At 47.8% G+C, this 17,695-nt stretch overlaps 7 protein-coding genes across 9 annotated transcripts; 3 read left to right on the forward strand and 4 right to left on the reverse strand.

Annotated features, from left to right (window-relative positions):
- Positions 1-1,176: 1,176 nt before the first annotated feature.
- E1B28_001546 (uncharacterized protein) lies at positions 1,177-2,157 on the reverse strand (the record flags this gene model as incomplete). Its single annotated transcript, XM_043147490.1, has 4 exons — positions 1,177-1,721; positions 1,776-1,842; positions 1,898-1,926; positions 1,983-2,157. The coding sequence occupies 4 exons, from the start codon at positions 2,155-2,157 to the stop codon at positions 1,177-1,179; spliced, it is 816 nt and encodes a 271-aa protein (XP_043016199.1).
- Positions 2,158-2,348: 191 nt separating this feature from the next.
- E1B28_001547 (uncharacterized protein) lies at positions 2,349-4,761 on the reverse strand (the record flags this gene model as incomplete). The annotated part of the gene is made up of 11 exons (XM_043147491.1): positions 2,349-2,594; positions 2,645-2,788; positions 2,845-3,223; positions 3,276-3,411; positions 3,468-3,648; positions 3,699-3,717; positions 3,773-3,947; positions 4,000-4,029; positions 4,085-4,160; positions 4,210-4,622; positions 4,686-4,761. The coding sequence occupies 11 exons, from the start codon at positions 4,759-4,761 to the stop codon at positions 2,349-2,351; spliced, it is 1,875 nt and encodes a 624-aa protein (XP_043016200.1).
- Positions 4,762-4,965: 204 nt separating this feature from the next.
- On the forward strand, positions 4,966-7,273 carry E1B28_001548 (uncharacterized protein; the record flags this gene model as incomplete). Its single annotated transcript, XM_043147492.1, has 9 exons — positions 4,966-5,038; positions 5,089-5,765; positions 5,813-5,862; positions 5,912-6,146; positions 6,202-6,328; positions 6,387-6,498; positions 6,548-6,796; positions 6,859-7,024; positions 7,082-7,273. The coding sequence occupies 9 exons, from the start codon at positions 4,966-4,968 to the stop codon at positions 7,271-7,273; spliced, it is 1,881 nt and encodes a 626-aa protein (XP_043016201.1).
- Positions 7,274-7,425: 152 nt separating this feature from the next.
- E1B28_001549 (uncharacterized protein) lies at positions 7,426-8,804 on the forward strand (the record flags this gene model as incomplete). Its single annotated transcript, XM_043147493.1, has 8 exons — positions 7,426-7,665; positions 7,716-7,854; positions 7,910-7,966; positions 8,025-8,125; positions 8,179-8,306; positions 8,368-8,538; positions 8,593-8,697; positions 8,756-8,804. The coding sequence occupies 8 exons, from the start codon at positions 7,426-7,428 to the stop codon at positions 8,802-8,804; spliced, it is 990 nt and encodes a 329-aa protein (XP_043016202.1).
- A 53-nt stretch (positions 8,805-8,857) lies between these two features.
- E1B28_001550 (uncharacterized protein) lies at positions 8,858-11,646 on the reverse strand. Of its 3 annotated transcripts, none has more exons than XM_043147494.1 (8): positions 11,585-11,646; positions 10,969-11,532; positions 10,818-10,919; positions 10,644-10,761; positions 10,444-10,591; positions 9,713-10,391; positions 9,537-9,656; positions 8,858-9,476 (listed from the first exon to the last, which is right to left on the reverse strand). In XM_043147494.1, exons 1-8 carry the CDS (start codon positions 11,594-11,596, stop codon positions 8,880-8,882), a joined length of 2,340 nt encoding a protein of 779 aa, XP_043016203.1. In that variant the 5' UTR covers positions 11,597-11,646; the 3' UTR covers positions 8,858-8,879. The 3 variants fall into 3 exon arrangements, with proteins under 3 accessions (XP_043016203.1, XP_043016204.1, XP_043016205.1); XM_043147495.1 differs by having other exon boundaries at positions 10,969-11,536; XM_043147496.1 differs by having other exon boundaries at positions 9,537-10,391.
- A 20-nt stretch (positions 11,647-11,666) lies between these two features.
- Positions 11,667-12,394, forward strand: E1B28_001551 (uncharacterized protein). Its single transcript, XM_043160706.1, has 3 exons — positions 11,667-11,691; positions 11,740-12,163; positions 12,218-12,394. Exon 2 carries the CDS (start codon positions 11,747-11,749, stop codon positions 12,146-12,148), a length of 402 nt encoding a protein of 133 aa, XP_043016206.1. The 5' UTR covers positions 11,667-11,691; positions 11,740-11,746; the 3' UTR covers positions 12,149-12,163; positions 12,218-12,394.
- A 1,077-nt stretch (positions 12,395-13,471) lies between these two features.
- On the reverse strand, positions 13,472-17,693 carry E1B28_001552 (uncharacterized protein; the record flags this gene model as incomplete). The annotated part of the gene is made up of 24 exons (XM_043147497.1): positions 13,472-13,492; positions 13,549-13,788; positions 13,848-13,913; positions 14,044-14,111; positions 14,324-14,420; positions 14,495-14,523; positions 14,596-14,693; positions 14,754-14,819; positions 14,876-14,901; positions 14,960-14,983; positions 15,037-15,141; positions 15,188-15,225; positions 15,283-15,447; positions 15,504-15,607; positions 15,660-15,666; positions 15,733-15,875; positions 15,934-15,987; positions 16,045-16,127; positions 16,255-16,276; positions 16,358-16,492; positions 16,550-16,661; positions 16,722-16,887; positions 16,958-17,320; positions 17,379-17,693. 24 exons carry the CDS (start codon positions 17,691-17,693, stop codon positions 13,472-13,474), a joined length of 2,547 nt encoding a protein of 848 aa, XP_043016207.1.
- Positions 17,694-17,695: the final 2 nt, after the last annotated feature.

Here is a 17,695-nt window from a genome sequence, read left to right on the forward strand (position 1 = left end):
TCATCGTCAAGCGGAATCCACGAGAAGGCCAGGGATCACTACCACAACGCACATCCCCACAATCAACAACTTTGACTCCGTGATCGTAAGGGTCCAATCCCCATGACATGGTGTACCCACGACTGGGCCTTTGTCTTCTACTTCCAGATCGAATCGCATATGGTCCAAATCGAGCTCTAGAAGGTTAAGTATGTAAGGCATCAAAGTTTTCTTGCCCACAAAAACTTGCGCACCCAGATCTGTAGGTAACACCCGTATCAAAAGGCATTCCTAGCACAGCAAGGTCAAAGACAGTCTTCTCATCTTCCAAACAACGAGTGTATGGCAAGTGCGAGAATGACAGTGGACCCGAGAACGGTTGGTCAATTTGAGAGCCGTATTTTTCCAACCAGCTAGGTTCTTCAGCATTGGACAATGGTTGTTGTTCGTGAGCTAGAACGGTGGACACTGCGAGAGCGAAGTAAGCCCAAGACGAGATGGTATACATGGTTCAACACCTGTAATGGCCGGCTTTTCCCGCGCATGGCGGAACCGAGATCTCGGCCCTCGTCGGCATAGATTGCCGGGTCGCCGATGGGCCTCTCCTTTCACGCAGACTCCAGAAGTTCTGCCGGCTGGCCTACCATCTATGAGGAAACTTGCAGGTCTCCGATTCGTGGCGTCTTTGCCGGTACGGACTGAAATACAGCTCGAATGTAACACGTTTCTCAACCGTAAGAAGTGCGTGGACAATATCAGCCCGGATCATCGGGATGCGGTGAACTCAACTGAGAGCCCCTTGAGCTACTGTATTCCATACGGTCTCAGACAGGATACTATGGAAAATGATCCTGCGGAGCCCACACCTCCGATCCGTCCCACGTCAATAGTTCCACAACAAACCCCACCTCGTAAAAGTCTTCACCGTGGCTACACGCTTTCCACAATGATTCGAAGGAGCAGTAGCTATAGTGTTGATCCCATGCCTTCTGAACACAGCATCTTGAGAGTAGAGCATCGTCAGGTTTGACATCAATTCATCGTCACCTCCGCAAAGTCCACTAAGAAAATTTGACAATCATATAGTGTAGCTTTGCGGTTGTAGACAAATAAGACGAAGCTGTACATTATGTATTAACCCTACCAAGCATAAAGAGAAACTAAGACAGACATCGCGCGATGGCCCCTTATAAAGGCTTAGTGTCTATGCCTTGAACCAGTCCTTGCATCCGTTGCGGAGATGGCTTCCACTAACCACTTCCGCCTAGTTCTTGCTTTCGCCACCAACCCCTGATCGTCCTCTGTCCTCTTCTTGATAGAAATCATGCAGATCTCCCTCATGGGGTCAGGCGAATCATCCACCTCCGCCTCCTCTCCTTGGTCTTCAGGTAGTATTTCGTCCTCCGATAACTCGGCGCCAATGGCAGCTAAAGCACCAGGTTCGGCTGAGATCTTGGCTTGACCACCAAAAAGAGAGACGCTAGCCGTCAGTGTATCGTTAAGGAAGTTGCTTGCCGTATCGAACAGATTCGGGTCGCGACGCTTGGGCTTGGAAGTCAACAGATGAATTTGGTTACTCCCACCACGACAGGCGGATGAAGCATGGAATCTGGGATCGCATAGAAATGCGACAGTGATTTCCTTGGTTTCTGGCGAGTAAAAGAAATTTGGTAAAGGGTGTGAGAGACGGTTTGGATATGGGCGTGTTAGTGGACGTCTGCGACGAAGAACGAGGTTGTCGCCTAGAGATACTTATATTGAGAGGTAACAGTGTGGTAGTCAAGAGTTTCAGGCACCTTCAATATCCACCGCATGTCCAGATGACTTGCAACAGAGTGCACCAGAATCGTCGATGAAGAATACCTAATGAACGCATCATATAGCACCGACTCTTTGAGCCGACACAACGGAGATGAACCTGGTTATTAGCACTTGGATCTCTTCTACCTAGGATAGATCGGTGAGTGAAATGTGCACAAGGCAGACCGGTAATGAGAACTAACTTTCAACAAGTGACGACTCTTTAATCGTCCACAGAATGAGCTTTGCACCATCATGTGTAGCGCTGCCGGCAACGTCAAAAACGCGCGATCTATTCGTGGCAGAACGGATAATGAAACACCCCTCAGGAAAGCCATTGGTTCCGGAGGCGTCGATTTCGGGGTCAATTGTGGTCATGGTGGTGCAGGAGAAGGTTACTTAGGCGCTCTGAGGTACAGCCTTTCAAAATGTTTCATGTTTACGGTACAAAGTCATACAAAGGTTGACAGGGAGATAGATGGATAAATACACAGCGCGGACCCTCAAAGGGGTCTGTTGGACGCTACAGCACGATGATCCCCAATCGAGTAAAAGATATAAAGATATCCTCACGGGACATAGGTGTCGTCGTCGTCGTCATCATCGTTCGATTCATCGAAACGGGCGTAAGATCCAGGCATACGCCTACCAGACCGTGTCCTTGGTGGATTGCTGGTTTCTCCTTCTTCCAGTCTCTTCTTTTCATTCCAATCTTCCAACGATCCACACATCTTTGACAAGCCCTTCCAGTCATGTCGCGCGAGAGTACTGCCAGACCTGCTGCCCTCCCATGCGGCACTCATTAGGACGGGTTGCTGTGAAGTTGAGATTAGCGAATGAATTTCTGTGGTGAGCGAAAACATACCTGAGAATGCCAGCTAACATCCCGGACGCACACACCACGTTCTAAACTTGTATAACCATATTCCGGCCCAGTGTAGTCTACAGCCATCGGTAGCGTTTTCTTTCGGTCCAAGACTTGCACGATGGTTCCATCCAGCGACCAGATCTACAAAAATTAAACGTGAGAATAGTGTTCTTTGAGCGACGAGTGAATCAACATACATGGACTCTACCATCAGCAGAACCGGAATACAAATACTGCCCACCCGTTGTTTCGGCTGGAGAGAAATGACAACGGATGAGAGTCATCAGAACACAGTGTCCTCTATAGGTCATTACACTGCAGTCTTGGGGATGTGCTTTGTATCGAGGTCGCGGATAGCTTGGGTATCTGTAGTCAAAACCATCGAGCCCGTAGTGGCGCTCAGAGTAGTCGTCACTTCCACGCATCTTGCGAAGGTCCCATAGACGCATAGCCTGGTCTTTCCCATTCGACAGTACGTAACGACCGTCCCCCTTTGCAGACACGTAAGTGACACCTTCCGTATGCCCTACCAGGACTCCAGAAGGCTTTCCAGAGGCACCCAATGAACGTCGATCCCTGACGTGGCATCAAACACACCGTAAAAAGAAGTGACCGTGAATAGACGTACCAAACCTTCAGATAGGAATCATCGGATGCGCTGACTAGAACATTTCCTGACGCTGTGTCAGCCCAACAACAGCTATTGACGTCGTTATCGTGTGCCTCAATCCTAACGCTCCGACGATTGGCCAATAAGTCGTAGACTGACAGAAACAGTCTCAATTACATATGTCGATTGCTTCGGAAAAATAGGACATACCAAAAAGCTGCCCTCGACCCCCCGCGATAATCTCGTTCCCATCGGCAGAGAATCTACAGCTGAATAGGGCTATACCACCTTCCCAATCCCCTAAATTTCTTCTAGGCCTACTATCAGCAAATGGAATGGGAATTTGTGCGGGATTGTCTTCCGCAGTGCTGCACATATAGGCCGTGGATGTCTAGTGGGGTATGAGTCGGGATGCCTTCCATAGATGCAATGGCCACTAACTATAGAGGAATAAACAATTCTATTCGCTGTATTAGTGCGTTTTGATCGACATCCAATACGTTTCGATACAGTACCTTTGATTATCTGGTGATAGATTGGCATCGGTGATCGTCCATCTGCCATGTTGTCCTTGTATTCTCCGACTAACTTTCATCGTGGTATGTAAAGAGGGATCATAAGCGTTTCTTCTTCGACTCGGTTGAATGGTTTCTGGTGGAGCAGTGGTGTCAAATAGGTGTAAGCGGAAGTCTGGAAGAGTGGATGAGCCGTGTGAACTTTCAATACCCTGAGAGTTACCTACCTTGAGCACACGTATAGAAGAACGATGCATCTGTTAACGGAATTCGACTTGTACATCACAAACGTTGATGTATACAAAGGCTTACCATGGGAATATTGAGCGGTATAGATGTTAGCACCAAAGTTCGCAACAATGGTACCGTTGGTGTTCGGGACCAGGTTCTATATGACACTTAGTCAGGGAACTATTTGAGGGCGGAAGCGAACACACAGTGGTCAAATCTTCTTTGTAAAGGGCAGGATGAGGCTTTGACAGACGAGAACTGATGACTTGCGCAATGTTCACGTTTCGTGGATGTTTTCGTGCCTTGACCTTGGGCTCAACCCTTCCAAACTCTCCGCTGTTTAGGAGATCTACGCCGGCCTGTTGTGGTCGAGAATGGGGAGGAATCCAAGTTCGAGTTGTACGTGTTGAGTACCAGTCATCGTCTTCCATCGGATCGTCTTCATCTGCCCAATCTCCGTCCTCCTCATTGTCGTCGTCATCGTCAGCATGGGTCCGGTAGCCACCCAAACCACTATCGCGCGAGTTCCCTAATAAAAGTTGGGCAAGTGCTGTAGCCGCCATGGACCTAGATCCCAGTCCGCTATTTCCACGAGATTCTGCGGAGGCTGCAAGAAGAGCTGAGATTATGTTCCAGGTATCAATGTGGAGATGACCAGGGAGGATAGATAACGAATACTTACCAGACAGACGTTCAAGTGTAATATATGATACTTCGGGACTTTCAGAATGCCTTTCTTGCTCACTGTTATCTTCCATAGCGTCAAAGAGACTTCCTGGGGCGTGAGTGAGAAGGAAGTTGGGATTTTTGTCCAGGTGATGACATGAAGGTCCCTTCGGCTAATTACATAGATTCGGAAACCTACCGTCGCCGAATCTGGAGTTGTTGTTTGGCCCTGGGGCGCTAGGCAAACAGTTCCAAAACGCGACCAAGTCTCCTTTCAACTCAAACGGCGATGCAACATGGGTGGACCAATTATGCACATCACCTCCGACGAGATAAATCGTTTAATTTATTCATATTTTAAGGATTCTGGTGAGTTTCCTCTATTTCAACATAATCCTGAGCTACTGACGATTCTCCAGGGTTTGAACATTCAGCATACGCCCTTGCAAAGGAATCACATTTAGAAAACTCACCTTGCTTTGCAAAACACGTACCTCGTGGAGAACTCGTGGAACTCTTGAGCAAGTCACTACTCTATACTGAAGTCGAGTGTCACTTTCGGGGAGGGGAGCTTGCTGCTAACTGCAAGACTGCTTTTTCATTACTCGAGGCTCATTTGTGTTCTACTGAGCCTGCTATTCAACCTCCACCACCCGTTGGAACTGTAGTGGACTACTATCCTGGTGCTCCTGTGATCTTTTCAACCCCTACTGTGCCGCTTGAAGCAGACGAGAAGCCGAAATCAAAACCTGTCGTGCCCGAATCTTCAGTGAAGAGGAAGGCAAGCCTACCGCCGTCCTCGGATAATCCTGCCGAAAAACGCCCTCGCACGGACCCTAGTGATGCATCAGTCGTAACTCCGGTGGACCGTACGTACATGGTAGTCTACACGCCGAAGGATGTTGTATTAATGAAGCATCCAGAAAGCAAAACTAACACTGCATTGTGCGATCCCCAACCTCAGCCCTCATCCGCCATAGTTTCACCTTCAGAGAGTAAAAAATTAATGTCAAAACCACCTCCGCGTCAACAAGGACCAGCAGATTCCCAAACAAACCGAGAGGCAATTCGTTTACTGGGTGGACATTTAGCTGAAGTAATCTTGGAGGCTTATAAACATAAAGTCAGCTTATCTTTGCTCAGGTTTTTGTTTGCGCTTGGAATCCATCAAAACGAAACTTGCTTGCTTCAGGGTAAGTCTCGTCTTATAGAAATGCAAACAAGCTCTTTACATCGATCAAGTTCCAAAGATGCTGTGATGAAGATATGGAACATTCCTGAGCCCCCTAATCCGTTCTCATTCGGCCCTCCTCCTGCGGAACCGGTCACGACGCAGTTCACTACCGCTGAAGCGTCCGACATAACATGCTTAAGCTGGAATCGTCAAGGAACTCTGTTGGCGATCTCGGCTTACGATTGTCTACTAAGAATATGTGACACTTCCGGCAACGTAATCTACAAAAGTTCTGATCACAAGGTACTTCTTTCAATTTTCTGCTCTGGATGTCGTTGTGAACATCGGTTGCGACCAGGGTCCAATATTCACTGCACGGTTCTCTCCTACGGGTCGATGGCTGGTTACAGCCAGTCTTGATCACACATCGTGCGTGTGGGACGTGCACAATAAACGGCTCCACCGTATATTTAAGGCTCATGAAGGTCCGGTATATGGTATATTCCTCGTTCTCATGCTCTCAGACTCATATTTGTAATGCAGATTGTTGTCTAGATGTCGACTGGGTCAGTGACAACATGTTTGCGAGCTGCAGTGCCGATAAAGTTGTCCACTTACTGGACGTGGATCACCCTAACCCTGTGAAAAGCTTTAGGTACGTTTTCCACATTTTCCAAGGTTGTATGATCCTAAATGTGTTGCAGAGGTCACAAAGATGAAATCAACCAACTCAAGGTCAATCCATGGGGAACGAGATTGGCTTCGTGTTCCGATGACATGACTACACGGATATGGGATGTGACCAACGTTTCTGCGACCCCGGATGATTCTATACCCGGACTGGGGGGATTTGGATCTGACTCTGATCCTGTTGTCCTGAATGGACACAAGCACTCTGTCAGCACTATTGAATGGTTCCTACCCCCACAGGGTACAAACGAATTCATTGCCACGTTAGTTCTATTTTGATCCTCTTGAACGGCGAGGAGCTGTAGCTGATTGTTCGTTACCTTAGTGGAGCGTTCGACGCAACAGTTCGAATATGGGACTCTGTTACTGGGAGTTGTGAGCGTGTATTGAGTGACCACAAACGACCGATCTACGCGCTATCCTTGAGTCCAAACGGTGCTTGGCTTGCCTCAGGAGGAGGTGACGGATGGCTGCATATTTACACTTTGAGGGCGAGTCTCCAAAAAAAATAATTAGATGAGTCTTCGCTAATGCGCTGCTTCATTTAGGATTTCTCCAAGATCTGGTCTTGGTATGCCGGCCCGGAAAAGCCTGGAGTGTTCGAGATTGATTGGCAAGGCAGCCATAATGGAGATGAGCACGAAGTTGATCGAATAGCGATGGCGTTGGAATGCTGGAAGGTCGGGATAATTGATATTCGACGGATACCTGCCGTCTGGGATACTCGGTCGTGGGTTTGATTGGATCTATTTGTAGTGTATGTTAATCTATGATGACTGTACGGGAGGCCTGATCATGATGCCGAGATGACGCAAATCCGCCGGCTTGAGAGGAGGTAGAATCCGGACCGTTTTGGCCACTGCGACTCAACTTCTTCTCCTCTTCTCTCATCATGCTGCGCGTCGGCCTGTCAGCCTTCCGTCCTATCGTCGTAACAGCGACAAAACAACCTTTTAGCACCCGGTCATACAGTATATTTCGTTCAAATGCCATTCTTCAAACTCTTCGTGCCAAATCCAAGACACCCATAACGGCTGGAGTTTGGGCCAATGCGTCTCGGTCGTTCATGCAGGAAGCACCCTTGGTTCGCCCAGGCCAGGCAATATCATGGCAGAGGATGGCACTTACAGCTGTAAGTAAAATTCTTGTACAGATTCAACTGAGTTCTCATATGTTCTGCAGGCTGGCGTCGCAGGCGCTGTTGTCGTCATCGAAGGAATTCTGAATCGTGAAACGAGAGACGGACTCACCACGGCAGAGCAGTCACTTTTACATGACAGCTTCAAGTACACAGGAGGTGGACTTGCTCTCACTGCTTTGGGTGCGTTCATGTTTACTCCACTGTAATGCTTGCTCAGCTGCTGTATGTTCCGTAGCTGCCCGGTATATGTTCAAATCTGGCGTCACCTTCCGAATCATGGCTGCTAGTCCTTGTGCGCATCACCCAAATCACTTTTTAAACACACTGGTAACGATATGAAATACATTTAGGGCTCGTTCTCGGTGTAAGTCTGGTTGGAGGTATCGGGACCATGATGGGCGTTTTCTACACTCCTCCCGAAAAACCGGTTCAGAAACATCTTTTCTGGCTTGTGAGTGAATGAAAATCGCTCCGTTTGCCAAACACCAGACTGATATCGCTCAGGGATTCAACGTTTGCCAAGCTGCCACGCTCAGCCCCCTCTTCTTTTTCGCTCCTGCGATCCTCTCTCGAGCTGCTCTGTACACTCTCGGAATAGTCGGATCGTTGTCATATGTCGGTGCAACTGCCAAGTAAGTCCCAGGGTAGCCTGAATAACGATGTGCAGAAACCTGACTTTATCCATGTGTGAAGGAATGATAAATACTTGAACCTTGGTGGACCTCTCCTTGCCGGTATCACTGTCGTCGCTCTTTCCTCACTTGCACCTATGGTTTTGCCCCTCGGACTCAGAGGACTAGCCGTCACTGAAGCCGTCAGTCTCTATGGCGGACTTGCTCTCTTCGGCGCTTTCGTTCTATACGAGTGACTATTCTTTCCTATCCTCCCACTTCTTATACTTATTTCTTCCTTTCACAGCACTCAAAAGATCCTGCAACATGCAAGGCTCGCTGAGCAAGGCTTGATGAAGAGAGATCCTATGAACGAGGCAATTGGACTTGAACTTGACATGATCAATATCTTGTGCGTTTGCTCATCTTCCCAAAATCTTGCACCAGCTCACAGGTCTTTCATGTCTCAGCATCCGTCTTGTGCAGATTCTGGCAATGCAAAACAACAGAAAGAAGTAGACGGGACCCATAGAATTTGGCCACCACTCACTGTATTTTACTCAATGCCCGTGTATATATTTTACTATAATGAATCTATAGTGTTGCTTTTTCGTCAACTTTCCTATCCTCTTCCTTTCCTATACGAACAGGAAGTCCCGATAGCTTCGAACGGAGAGCTTCGTATTTTTTCCTCTGCACAGAGCCGACACTCGGTGTCACTTTGTCCAGCGCCAGCATGAAATCCTGAGGTAGAACAACCACAGTCGGACGTTGCACCGGTGATCCATCGGCGGCCATGTTATCCTCTTCCATTTTCTCAAACATTCCCAATGTTCTCTTCAACGCGGTAACACCAGCTTCCCTCACCAACGCCGCCAAATCAGCGCCAGTGTACCCATCACACCGTTCTCGCACGAAGCTCTCAACATTTTTCCTCGCTTCCTCTTCCTTCCGTTCACCTTCATTAACACCGAGAGGGACTTTCCGAGTCATTGTGCGTACAATTTCCCCTCTTTCCTCCGCCGAAGGTAAATCAACGTATAGGAGTTTATCCAGCCTACCAGGGCGAACCATCGCGGGGTCGATCATGTCGGGTCTATTGGTTGCTGCGATAACGTATACGCTCTTGCGGGCGTCCAAACCATCTAACTCGGTCAGTAGGGTGTTGACAACTCTCGCAGACGATTCCGACTTTGACAGGGACGTGGTGAGTCAGTAGAGCTAGTGTCAAGTGAACCGATTACGACTTACCAGAGAGTCATCTCGACGCGGAACTAACGCGTCAAGTTCATCGAAAAATACTACACAGGGTGAAGATGCTCTCGCTCTGGTGAAAACTTGTCTAATCGCTCTCTCACTTTCACCCACGTACTATGCAGGACGGGGAGATCGGATCCGGTAGAAAAGTAGATCATTCAACCACACACCTTGTTCAACAGCTCCGGCCCTTTCACGCTTATAAAATTAGCCCTAGATTCATTCGCCACCGCTTTTGCCAACAAGGTCTTTCCACAGCCCGGAGGTCCCCACAATAACACACCACAAGCAGCCTCGATGCCAACAGCGCTGAAGAGTTCCGGTCTCCTGATTGGTTGCACTATGGCCATATGTAACTCGCTTCTGATACCATGAAGCGCTCCGACATCTGACCACGTCACATCTGGAACCGTAGCAAACCCTTCTCGTTTCGAGGAAGGCTGGACTTGCTTTAAGGCGAGGGTAAAATCGGAATACGTGATATATAACGGTTTGAGTTGGTCTTCAGTGAGGGTGTTGGGATGTGCGTTGAGAAAGTTGGCTATTGAGCCTGGAGGGGAGGGGAAGGAAAGCGGAGCGGAGAAAACCAAGGATTTTGAGGGCGATGAAGACTGCACTGGCGGCTCATCGACTCGCATATTTATGTCACTTCCACCATCCACACAAGAGGGTGCCGCTTCTAGTGTGTTATCCGACAGCTGCTCAAAGATCCGCTTGACAGCAATGATACCAGCTGCGGCTGTTAACGCGGATAAATCTGCACCGACGTAGCCAGGCGTAGCTTTTGCGAGAGCTGCAAAGTTGAAGTTCCCCTCCAACCGTAGCTTTGAGCATAAAACGCGAAGAATTCTGACAAGGAACGAGTCAATGAGAAGTGCAATTTCGCGCGAAGCTTGCTTACTTTTCTCGGGCTTCATCATCGGGAACACCCATACTTATTTCGTGGTCGAACCGCCCAGCTCGCCGCAATGCAGCATCGAGGGCATCCGGTCTATTCGTCGCACCCATTACAATGACTGGTTTATTATCGGTCTTTTCTAATGATAAGTCTTAGGAGATACGTCAGCACAAAAGCAAAGGTTCGGCATCGAATGAACGTACCGTCCATGCACGTAAGGAATTGAGCAACTATTCGTCTCTCCATTTCCCTTTGAGCACTTTCGCGCTTTGGTGTGATAGCGTCTATCTCATCTATGAAAAAAAGACATGGCGCAACCCTCTGTAGTCGAGAAATCGTGATTATACACCAATAGAAAGGTCATCATGAACTCGTACCTTTGCTTCTTCAAACGCCTCTCTTAGAGTTTTCTCTGATTCACCCGACATTCCAGATACAATGGACGGAGCTGAGATGTTTATGAATGGTATCCCTAGTTCCTGCGGGCAACAATCAATCACTGAAGAAACAGGGGTGAAACATACTTACCCCGGCGATTGCATTCGCAAGGAGAGTTTTCCCGCAACCTGGAGGTCCATGTAGTAGTACGCCTCGCGGTGGTTGTACCCCAAGACGCAAGTAGATTTCTGGATGGCACAGAGGCATAGCTACAACTTCCAGAAGTTTTGAGATACATTCGTCCACTCCACCGAGATCTGAAAGTCGAGCCGAAGGTGGTGAGTAATCTTTCGAAGTCACAATCCCGGTGGAGGTTTTTTGTCTTTTGCTACTACTGGCTTCCTTTTCTTCAACCGTTCTGCGACTTTTTCTTTTTCCATTTACTGCCTGTGTAGACGCTTGTCTTGATTCGATTGAAGGCGTCACAGGAGGATCTAGCGGTACCGTTGAGATTATAGCTGTTTCCTCTGTGACCACCAGTCCTGATGGTGTTAATGTGTTATTCGAGTTGGAAGCAGCAATAGGTTCTTCATTCTTGGGTGTCGATGTCGATGTCGGCGCGGGCGTTACTGTCGGAGGAGGCGTAACATTCAAATTTACTCTTCCGCGCTTTGACCAGAGACCTTGCATCGACCTGTTCAACGCGTTTGAACCCTGTCTGATAATTCGTGAACTCAGAGAATTAAAACTCGAATAGAAGACGTACAGCGCCCTCCATCGCGAGGAGGTTATGGTATTGAGGAAAGAATCAATTGCTTGCACCGCGTTCCGGTGCTCCGGTACACTCTCACTCAAAAACCTCCACCAGGATCAGTATGTCCCCACTTCCCCAAATCAACATAACCTAAAACCATATTTCAGAAATTCCATGTCGTCGAGGATATTGAACAGGGCATCGAGCCAGATCCAAGGGTGTTTTAGAAGACAATCACCCGCATTTCGTGCAATTTCTACCCAACCCGAAACATCTTCTACTGTTTTCGACGCTCCCACAACCCACTTCAAAATAACTCTACGTAGATCTGCCATCTCCCTTGGAGACAAAATAAAAGGTACCCTTGAATCGCTTGGTATACACCGTCGGATGCAAACGGTGTACCACCGTCATTCGCCGGAGACCGCTGGAAAGATTCTTCGCGTTAAAGAGTTGGTGGAGGTTGAGAATGTTACGGAAGCATTAGTGAGGACCAAGCAGCAACAGACGTTGGAAAGACGGGCGAAGAGAGGATATAAAGTTGTCGGGTCGAGTTTGAGAGATAAAGTGTTTTGAGTGACTATCTGCAACGTAGAGTCTGTCCACTTTCTCTCTTCATGGCAGCAAACTAATCGGTCTGTATAGATAATTAGTTTCAATGACTTTAACTTCAATATCTGGATTCTGAGTCTGAACGTCCAACCCGTGAACGAGTTACCCGCTTGGTCAAAACTGTAGCCCCCTTAGGTGACATTCATGTCGATACTTGTATTCCTTGAATCTTGGAGAAAGCATCTAACGTGCAAAGGTGCAAAGGAGGTCAGTTCAAGAGGTAACCTACCTTGTGTGTGAATAGGAAGAGGAATTACTCCAAATCTCGTCTGTACCAGCTGTCAATGCTACGCTCAACATTCACGTTCACAGAACTAAACTTCAACGCGCTACCGCCATCCCGTGAATACTCTATGAACATGAATTCATGGAGACACGGTGGCCTATCTTTACAAAAAGCAACAAGACCAACTGCCAATCTCCACCCTTTCCTTCACTCGAACACGTATATCGTCATCGCGAAAGTAACTAGCCTCAAGAGTAATCCAAATCACCACGACCATCTACATTGCGTAACGTCGGAGGCGTCGATCTAATTTTCACTTTGCTTTGGTGAACACCCTTCACACCGCAATCAACTACATCCAATCTGACCACTCAGCTCATGATCCCTGCCTCTCCTCTCCAATCATAACCTGGTCTTGAAGTCTCTAGGGTTGGTAGAGAGTTCAGACCGGACAAAGGCCACAAATTCTTCATCCGGTAACCGCCTATACGATTTCCGTCCGACTAACAGACTGGAAAGAGACGCCCCATATCTCCAACGAGCGAATATTCTGGAGGACTTTGTTGAGTACCTGCAAAACCTATCCCAACTCTAGTGCCTTTTTGGGCGGCGGCCGGCTGGCACACTGGCCTAAGAGTTACGAGGGATAAAATATATGGGATGTTTTTAGCTTGGAGAACGAGCTCCTTCAGCGAACGCAAGTCCAGGGTACCCACACCTTGAACGTTGGTGACGGATGGCAGATGAATCGAATATGTCTGTATCTTCGGAGGCCTGTACGTGCAACCTTGACCATGCAAATTCAAGACGGCATACCTAAAAACGGCAACAATGGCTGATCAGAGCAGAAGCACAGGCCTCCAGAAAACAGCATCCTGCAGCCATTTAATCTGATGTGATAGGAGTGACTGGATGAGAAAGCCAGCATCCTAATCATGGCTAATCTTTCAAATAGATGTCTGAGTCACAATCCCACAGAATATGGTGCGTTGCCATTTTTCGAGATATTTCTGTTGCATGGGTAGAAAGTGTATGACAGGAATGCGGTGGAATAAGATACACTAATCGAAAAGACCGAAACCCTAGAAAAGGACAGAAGAGTCAGTTCAATGTACGGATTCCCACTAAAAACAAGTACCATATCATCATCTGACTCCTCCTTCTCCTCCTCCTTCTCTTCTTCTTTCGGTGCTTCTGCGGCACCGCCAGCAGCAGCAGTTGCTCCCCCGGCAGCGGCAGCGGGTGCTCCACCACCAGATCCAACGTTAGAAAGCAGCTCTCTCACATCTTTTCCTACAAGTGCCTTAGCAAGTAGGTTCGCCCATATAGGCTCGAGTTCGACACCGGCAGCACCGGTAAGCAAGAGGATTTTGTCCGACTAAATGTTGATAAGGATGATGATGATCGGGTATTCTTGAACTTCATCAACAAACGCACCGTAATTTCGACCCCGTCATCAGCAAGGATAAGTGCAGCGTACGAGGCGGCGTGGTCGACGGAAGCCTATAAAGATCCAGTTCGTCAGTTCCAAAGTCATCCAAATGCTTCCTGGCTCATCCAACGGAAATCATGACTTTCCACTGCACAATCACCCCGATACACATAATAAGGCATTGAAGAACGTGTCTCGTACCATTTCTAGTTGTTTGGTAGGCTTGAGAACAGGGATTATCGAGGGGGATGTAACTGGTAGTAGGTCCACTAAGAAATCTTTCAGCCCAGACGGCAATGGACAAATAATAGCAAAGTATCAGCATAGCCATATAAGCGCCGAACTTTAGCGCTGGGCTAGCCAGTACAAGATTTTTCCATTACATTCAGTGAAATTCCAGTAACATCAGTTATGACAATATATGACTACCCCTGCACCGATCCAAAACCGCTTTGACAATTTGCCCTCGCAATGGGCGCACTTCCACTACGCATGTAACAAATCTTCGCAGCAACGCAATCGTCCGTCGTACAATTAGGAGTGCGCGCGCTGCTTTTGCCTTGGAATGTCGTGAATGTCTTTGTGGATCAAAGAGAAGGAAATTATCGAAAGTTTAGAAAGGCGCAAGGGACAGAATCGTTTGAGGAAATACCTGAACAAGCGTGTGATTCGCTTCCATCGCTTGAAGTTACGAAGAAAAAGGACAAAAGTGTAAGTCCCAGACAGTCAGAAAGTGGTGAGTAGAGGACTTACCTTCGGTGACTAGATGCCACCATGTGGCATTCAAGGGGTCATTGGGACCCCAATCCGATATCGTCTTGCCATACGCTTCGCGAGTACTGTACTCATACCTAGCGAGGGTGCGTTGATCATGAGATCATAAGGAACAAGAAAATAGCGTGCCAACGTACGTATAGACAGGTCCTCTCTCAATCTGAGAGTCCAGTTCAGGGTATTCGCTCACATCGCTTGACCACCTAGCAATAACCGAAACTATGAGATATGAACAACGCACGGTCGGAGAACAGCTTACGTGTACGCATCGAGGACGTCGAACGTCTTTCACAATGGAGTCATTAGCTCGCTTTCAGTTCCATTATAATCACATTGTCCTTACCTCGGAGTCAACTTCGTAAACCCTCTACAAGAACGGCTTATCAGCACAAAATACGGATTCGCGCATTGGCGACTCACGAAACCACTGTTCAAGCCAGTAATGGGCGTCAATGAAGGTCCAACCCAAGCAACAGCATTAGCTGTGTTGGCATTCATTGCGGTCCCATTGTTGGCATAGAATATCTACATAGGTGTGAGCGTGAGAGGTCGTACGGAGAATCAAGCGTACCGAAAGTTGATCTTCATGAGTGTGCCCCCAAAAAATAGCTAGTAGCAGAAATCTTTGGTCAAACAAAAAATTACGTTGCAAACAAGACCACCCACCGGAAATGACATGCGGAGAGAACCTGTCAACACTGTGCACCACAAAATCCGTATCAGCCAGTGAAGGGCCAGTAACATCTACGTACATCTGATAAAATAGATTGGTTGGGTTCGTCAAAGGATTCGAGCCATCCCATCCACTCAAAACGTGTCCGATTATCCAGACTACCAAAAATTTGATTGAACAACCTTGACAGGCAGAAACAGGTCAAGATAGATACCTCGATCCCCCGAATCCTCCGCATCCTGTAATTCATCCGTGAGGAACCTCAGCATCCCAGAGACATCCGGATCTGTCATGTTGATATAGTTGAAGAAATTCGCTCTGCAACCCTTGTCAATTGAGACGGACATGATATCGAGTCGGTGGTTCTTACCGATACCCTAGTTATGGGGTACGAAAAAGATAAATAAACGTCGACCAACAATTAAACCAGGCCAGAGACTCACAAAGGTTAGTATTAAGCGCAATAACTCGCAACTTATCGGACCTCTTGACCATGTACGAAGCATAGTGGGCTCGGGCTAGCTGTACCGCAGCTTCCGGTAACCATTCCTCGTGTTCCCAGAGTGAGGCAACATGATCGTAGTTCCTACAGTCATTCAGAAAACATGAGTATCAATGGATTAATTGCGAAAACTCTTCCTTACCAACTGAACTGATCAGCCAATGGTTTTCCTAGTGAATGAGGGGAGTCCTGGGCTCTGTCAAGGTCATACGTAATAAAAAGAAGCCGGCTATCGAGAAGAAGAATGACTGACTGATTATAACTATCATGATTCCCAAGAGCTGCATATACCGGTCCTGAGCCGAGCATTCTCTTGAATAGATCATATACCAGAGTCTATAAGAACGAGGTGCGGGAGCACAAAAACACATGCAATTATTTCGGACCGTAGATAAATGAAGTCGATAGAAAGGAAGAGTGAGTGACATGCGTACCCAGAGAGAAGAAGGGTAAGTTTACACACCTCTGTGTATGTCACATAATCTCTATTCTCATGGTTAAAACGGCTCATTGTTAGAAGACTGCCGCCCGGATGATGACATGCGAATGAAAAGGGGACTGCTTACCTCGACAGCTGATTGTCTGAATCATGAGATACCAAATCTCCTGTATAAATCGTCCACGCGAAACCACCGTCTTTGGTTCCCGTCAAAGGCGGGATAGCTTCCATCGCCGCCATGGCGAGAGAGAACGGTGTGTCACTATGTTGCGGTCAGGACAGGACTCGATATATAATAACAAACTCTTGTAATCGTTACCAGTGAAAAGCACCGAATCGTGGAGCCGGGAACAAGATCTGATGAGGACTAACCACATTCTCCCGACAACACGGACCTGATGTGCAGTTCGCCTCAGACCCAGTTGCGTATCCTGTCAATAAGGTATACTTATTAGCAGTCGTGCGGTGAACTTTGCGAACGTTATATTCACTGGGATCGATATGTAAGTCTGAAAGATGAAGAACCTTCAGCCTCTTTCCAGTAGGTTTCTTCGGAGGCGGAAGCGGGCTTGGCTTTGGCTTCTTGAACCAACTAGTCAGGTTAAGCGGAGAAGCTGGTGGGAGTGGACAGAGGTTGAAGAAATTTTGACAAAGCATCTAGTAATTGACGCATCAAGCAACCAAGTTATGCGACTCGGACACTTTTCTTGTTCTAAACAGAACTCACCTGCCCGTCCAGCCCAGAAGCGTCCGCATTTGCAACGACTTGAGTGATCACGGACCCGATACCAAGCCTCCCAAAAGTCGATTCGCACGTATTCGAAAGTTTGAAGTACTCGCAAAGCTCAACAGCAAGTTTCGGACCCTCAGCTGGGGCAGCTAACGCCAGGAACTTGGCTATCCCCAGCCCCGCTTGACATTTAGCACAAGGGGAACCGAAAGTCGGATTTGCTGCAATTGATTTGATTTGGGCTACGGCTTGTGCAAATAGATGAGAGGCAGGTGCTTTAGGAGGTAGAGGATGAGGATCGACAGTGTTGTTGACTGGAATGGAGTCGGGATTAGTGAGCGAGAGAGGGTATGTCTTGTGCTAGAGTTTCCCTAGTAAATCAGAACTTCAGGCGAAGGAAGAAAAGGAAAATCCTCACCGTAATCGGGTCTGAGATAACCGGTTGAACTTGTGCATCTGTAGCTGTCGGATTGTTGTAGTACTTGGCATATACCGACGTTGGAAACGCCCCAGGAACGGTGAATGTTGAAGGCTGAATCTTTACATCCGGATTGTCTTGAACAGCAGATGCACTGGTGGACTGCGCTACCACGGTCGCACCGAGCCCCGCAAGCACTACCGCCAGTACGGCCAAGCGCTTCATGAATTTCATAGCAACGTTGGGAGTAAGGCCACGATAAAACTCCCTCGCCTGTCGCATATTTGTATAAATAACGCTCGCGAGGAACGTCATTT

Source organism: Marasmius oreades, chromosome 1 (assembly GCF_018924745.1).
Source record: "Marasmius oreades isolate 03SP1 chromosome 1, whole genome shotgun sequence".
Lineage (NCBI taxonomy): Eukaryota > Fungi > Basidiomycota > Agaricomycetes > Agaricales > Marasmiaceae > Marasmius > Marasmius oreades.

Coding starts and splice junctions, on each gene's coding strand:
- E1B28_001550 (XM_043147494.1), bottom strand. Junction 10,592..10,643: donor ATTCCTTACGTGCATGGACG/GTACGTTCATTC, acceptor GTATCTCCTAAG/ACTTATCATTAGAAAAGACC. Junction 10,392..10,443: donor GATGATGAAGCCCGAGAAAA/GTAAGCAAGCTT, acceptor GTTCCTTGTCAG/AATTCTTCGCGTTTTATGCT.
- E1B28_001551 (XM_043160706.1), top strand. CDS start 11,747: ATGTCGTCGAGGATATTGAACAGGGCATCGAGCCAGATCCAAGGGTGT.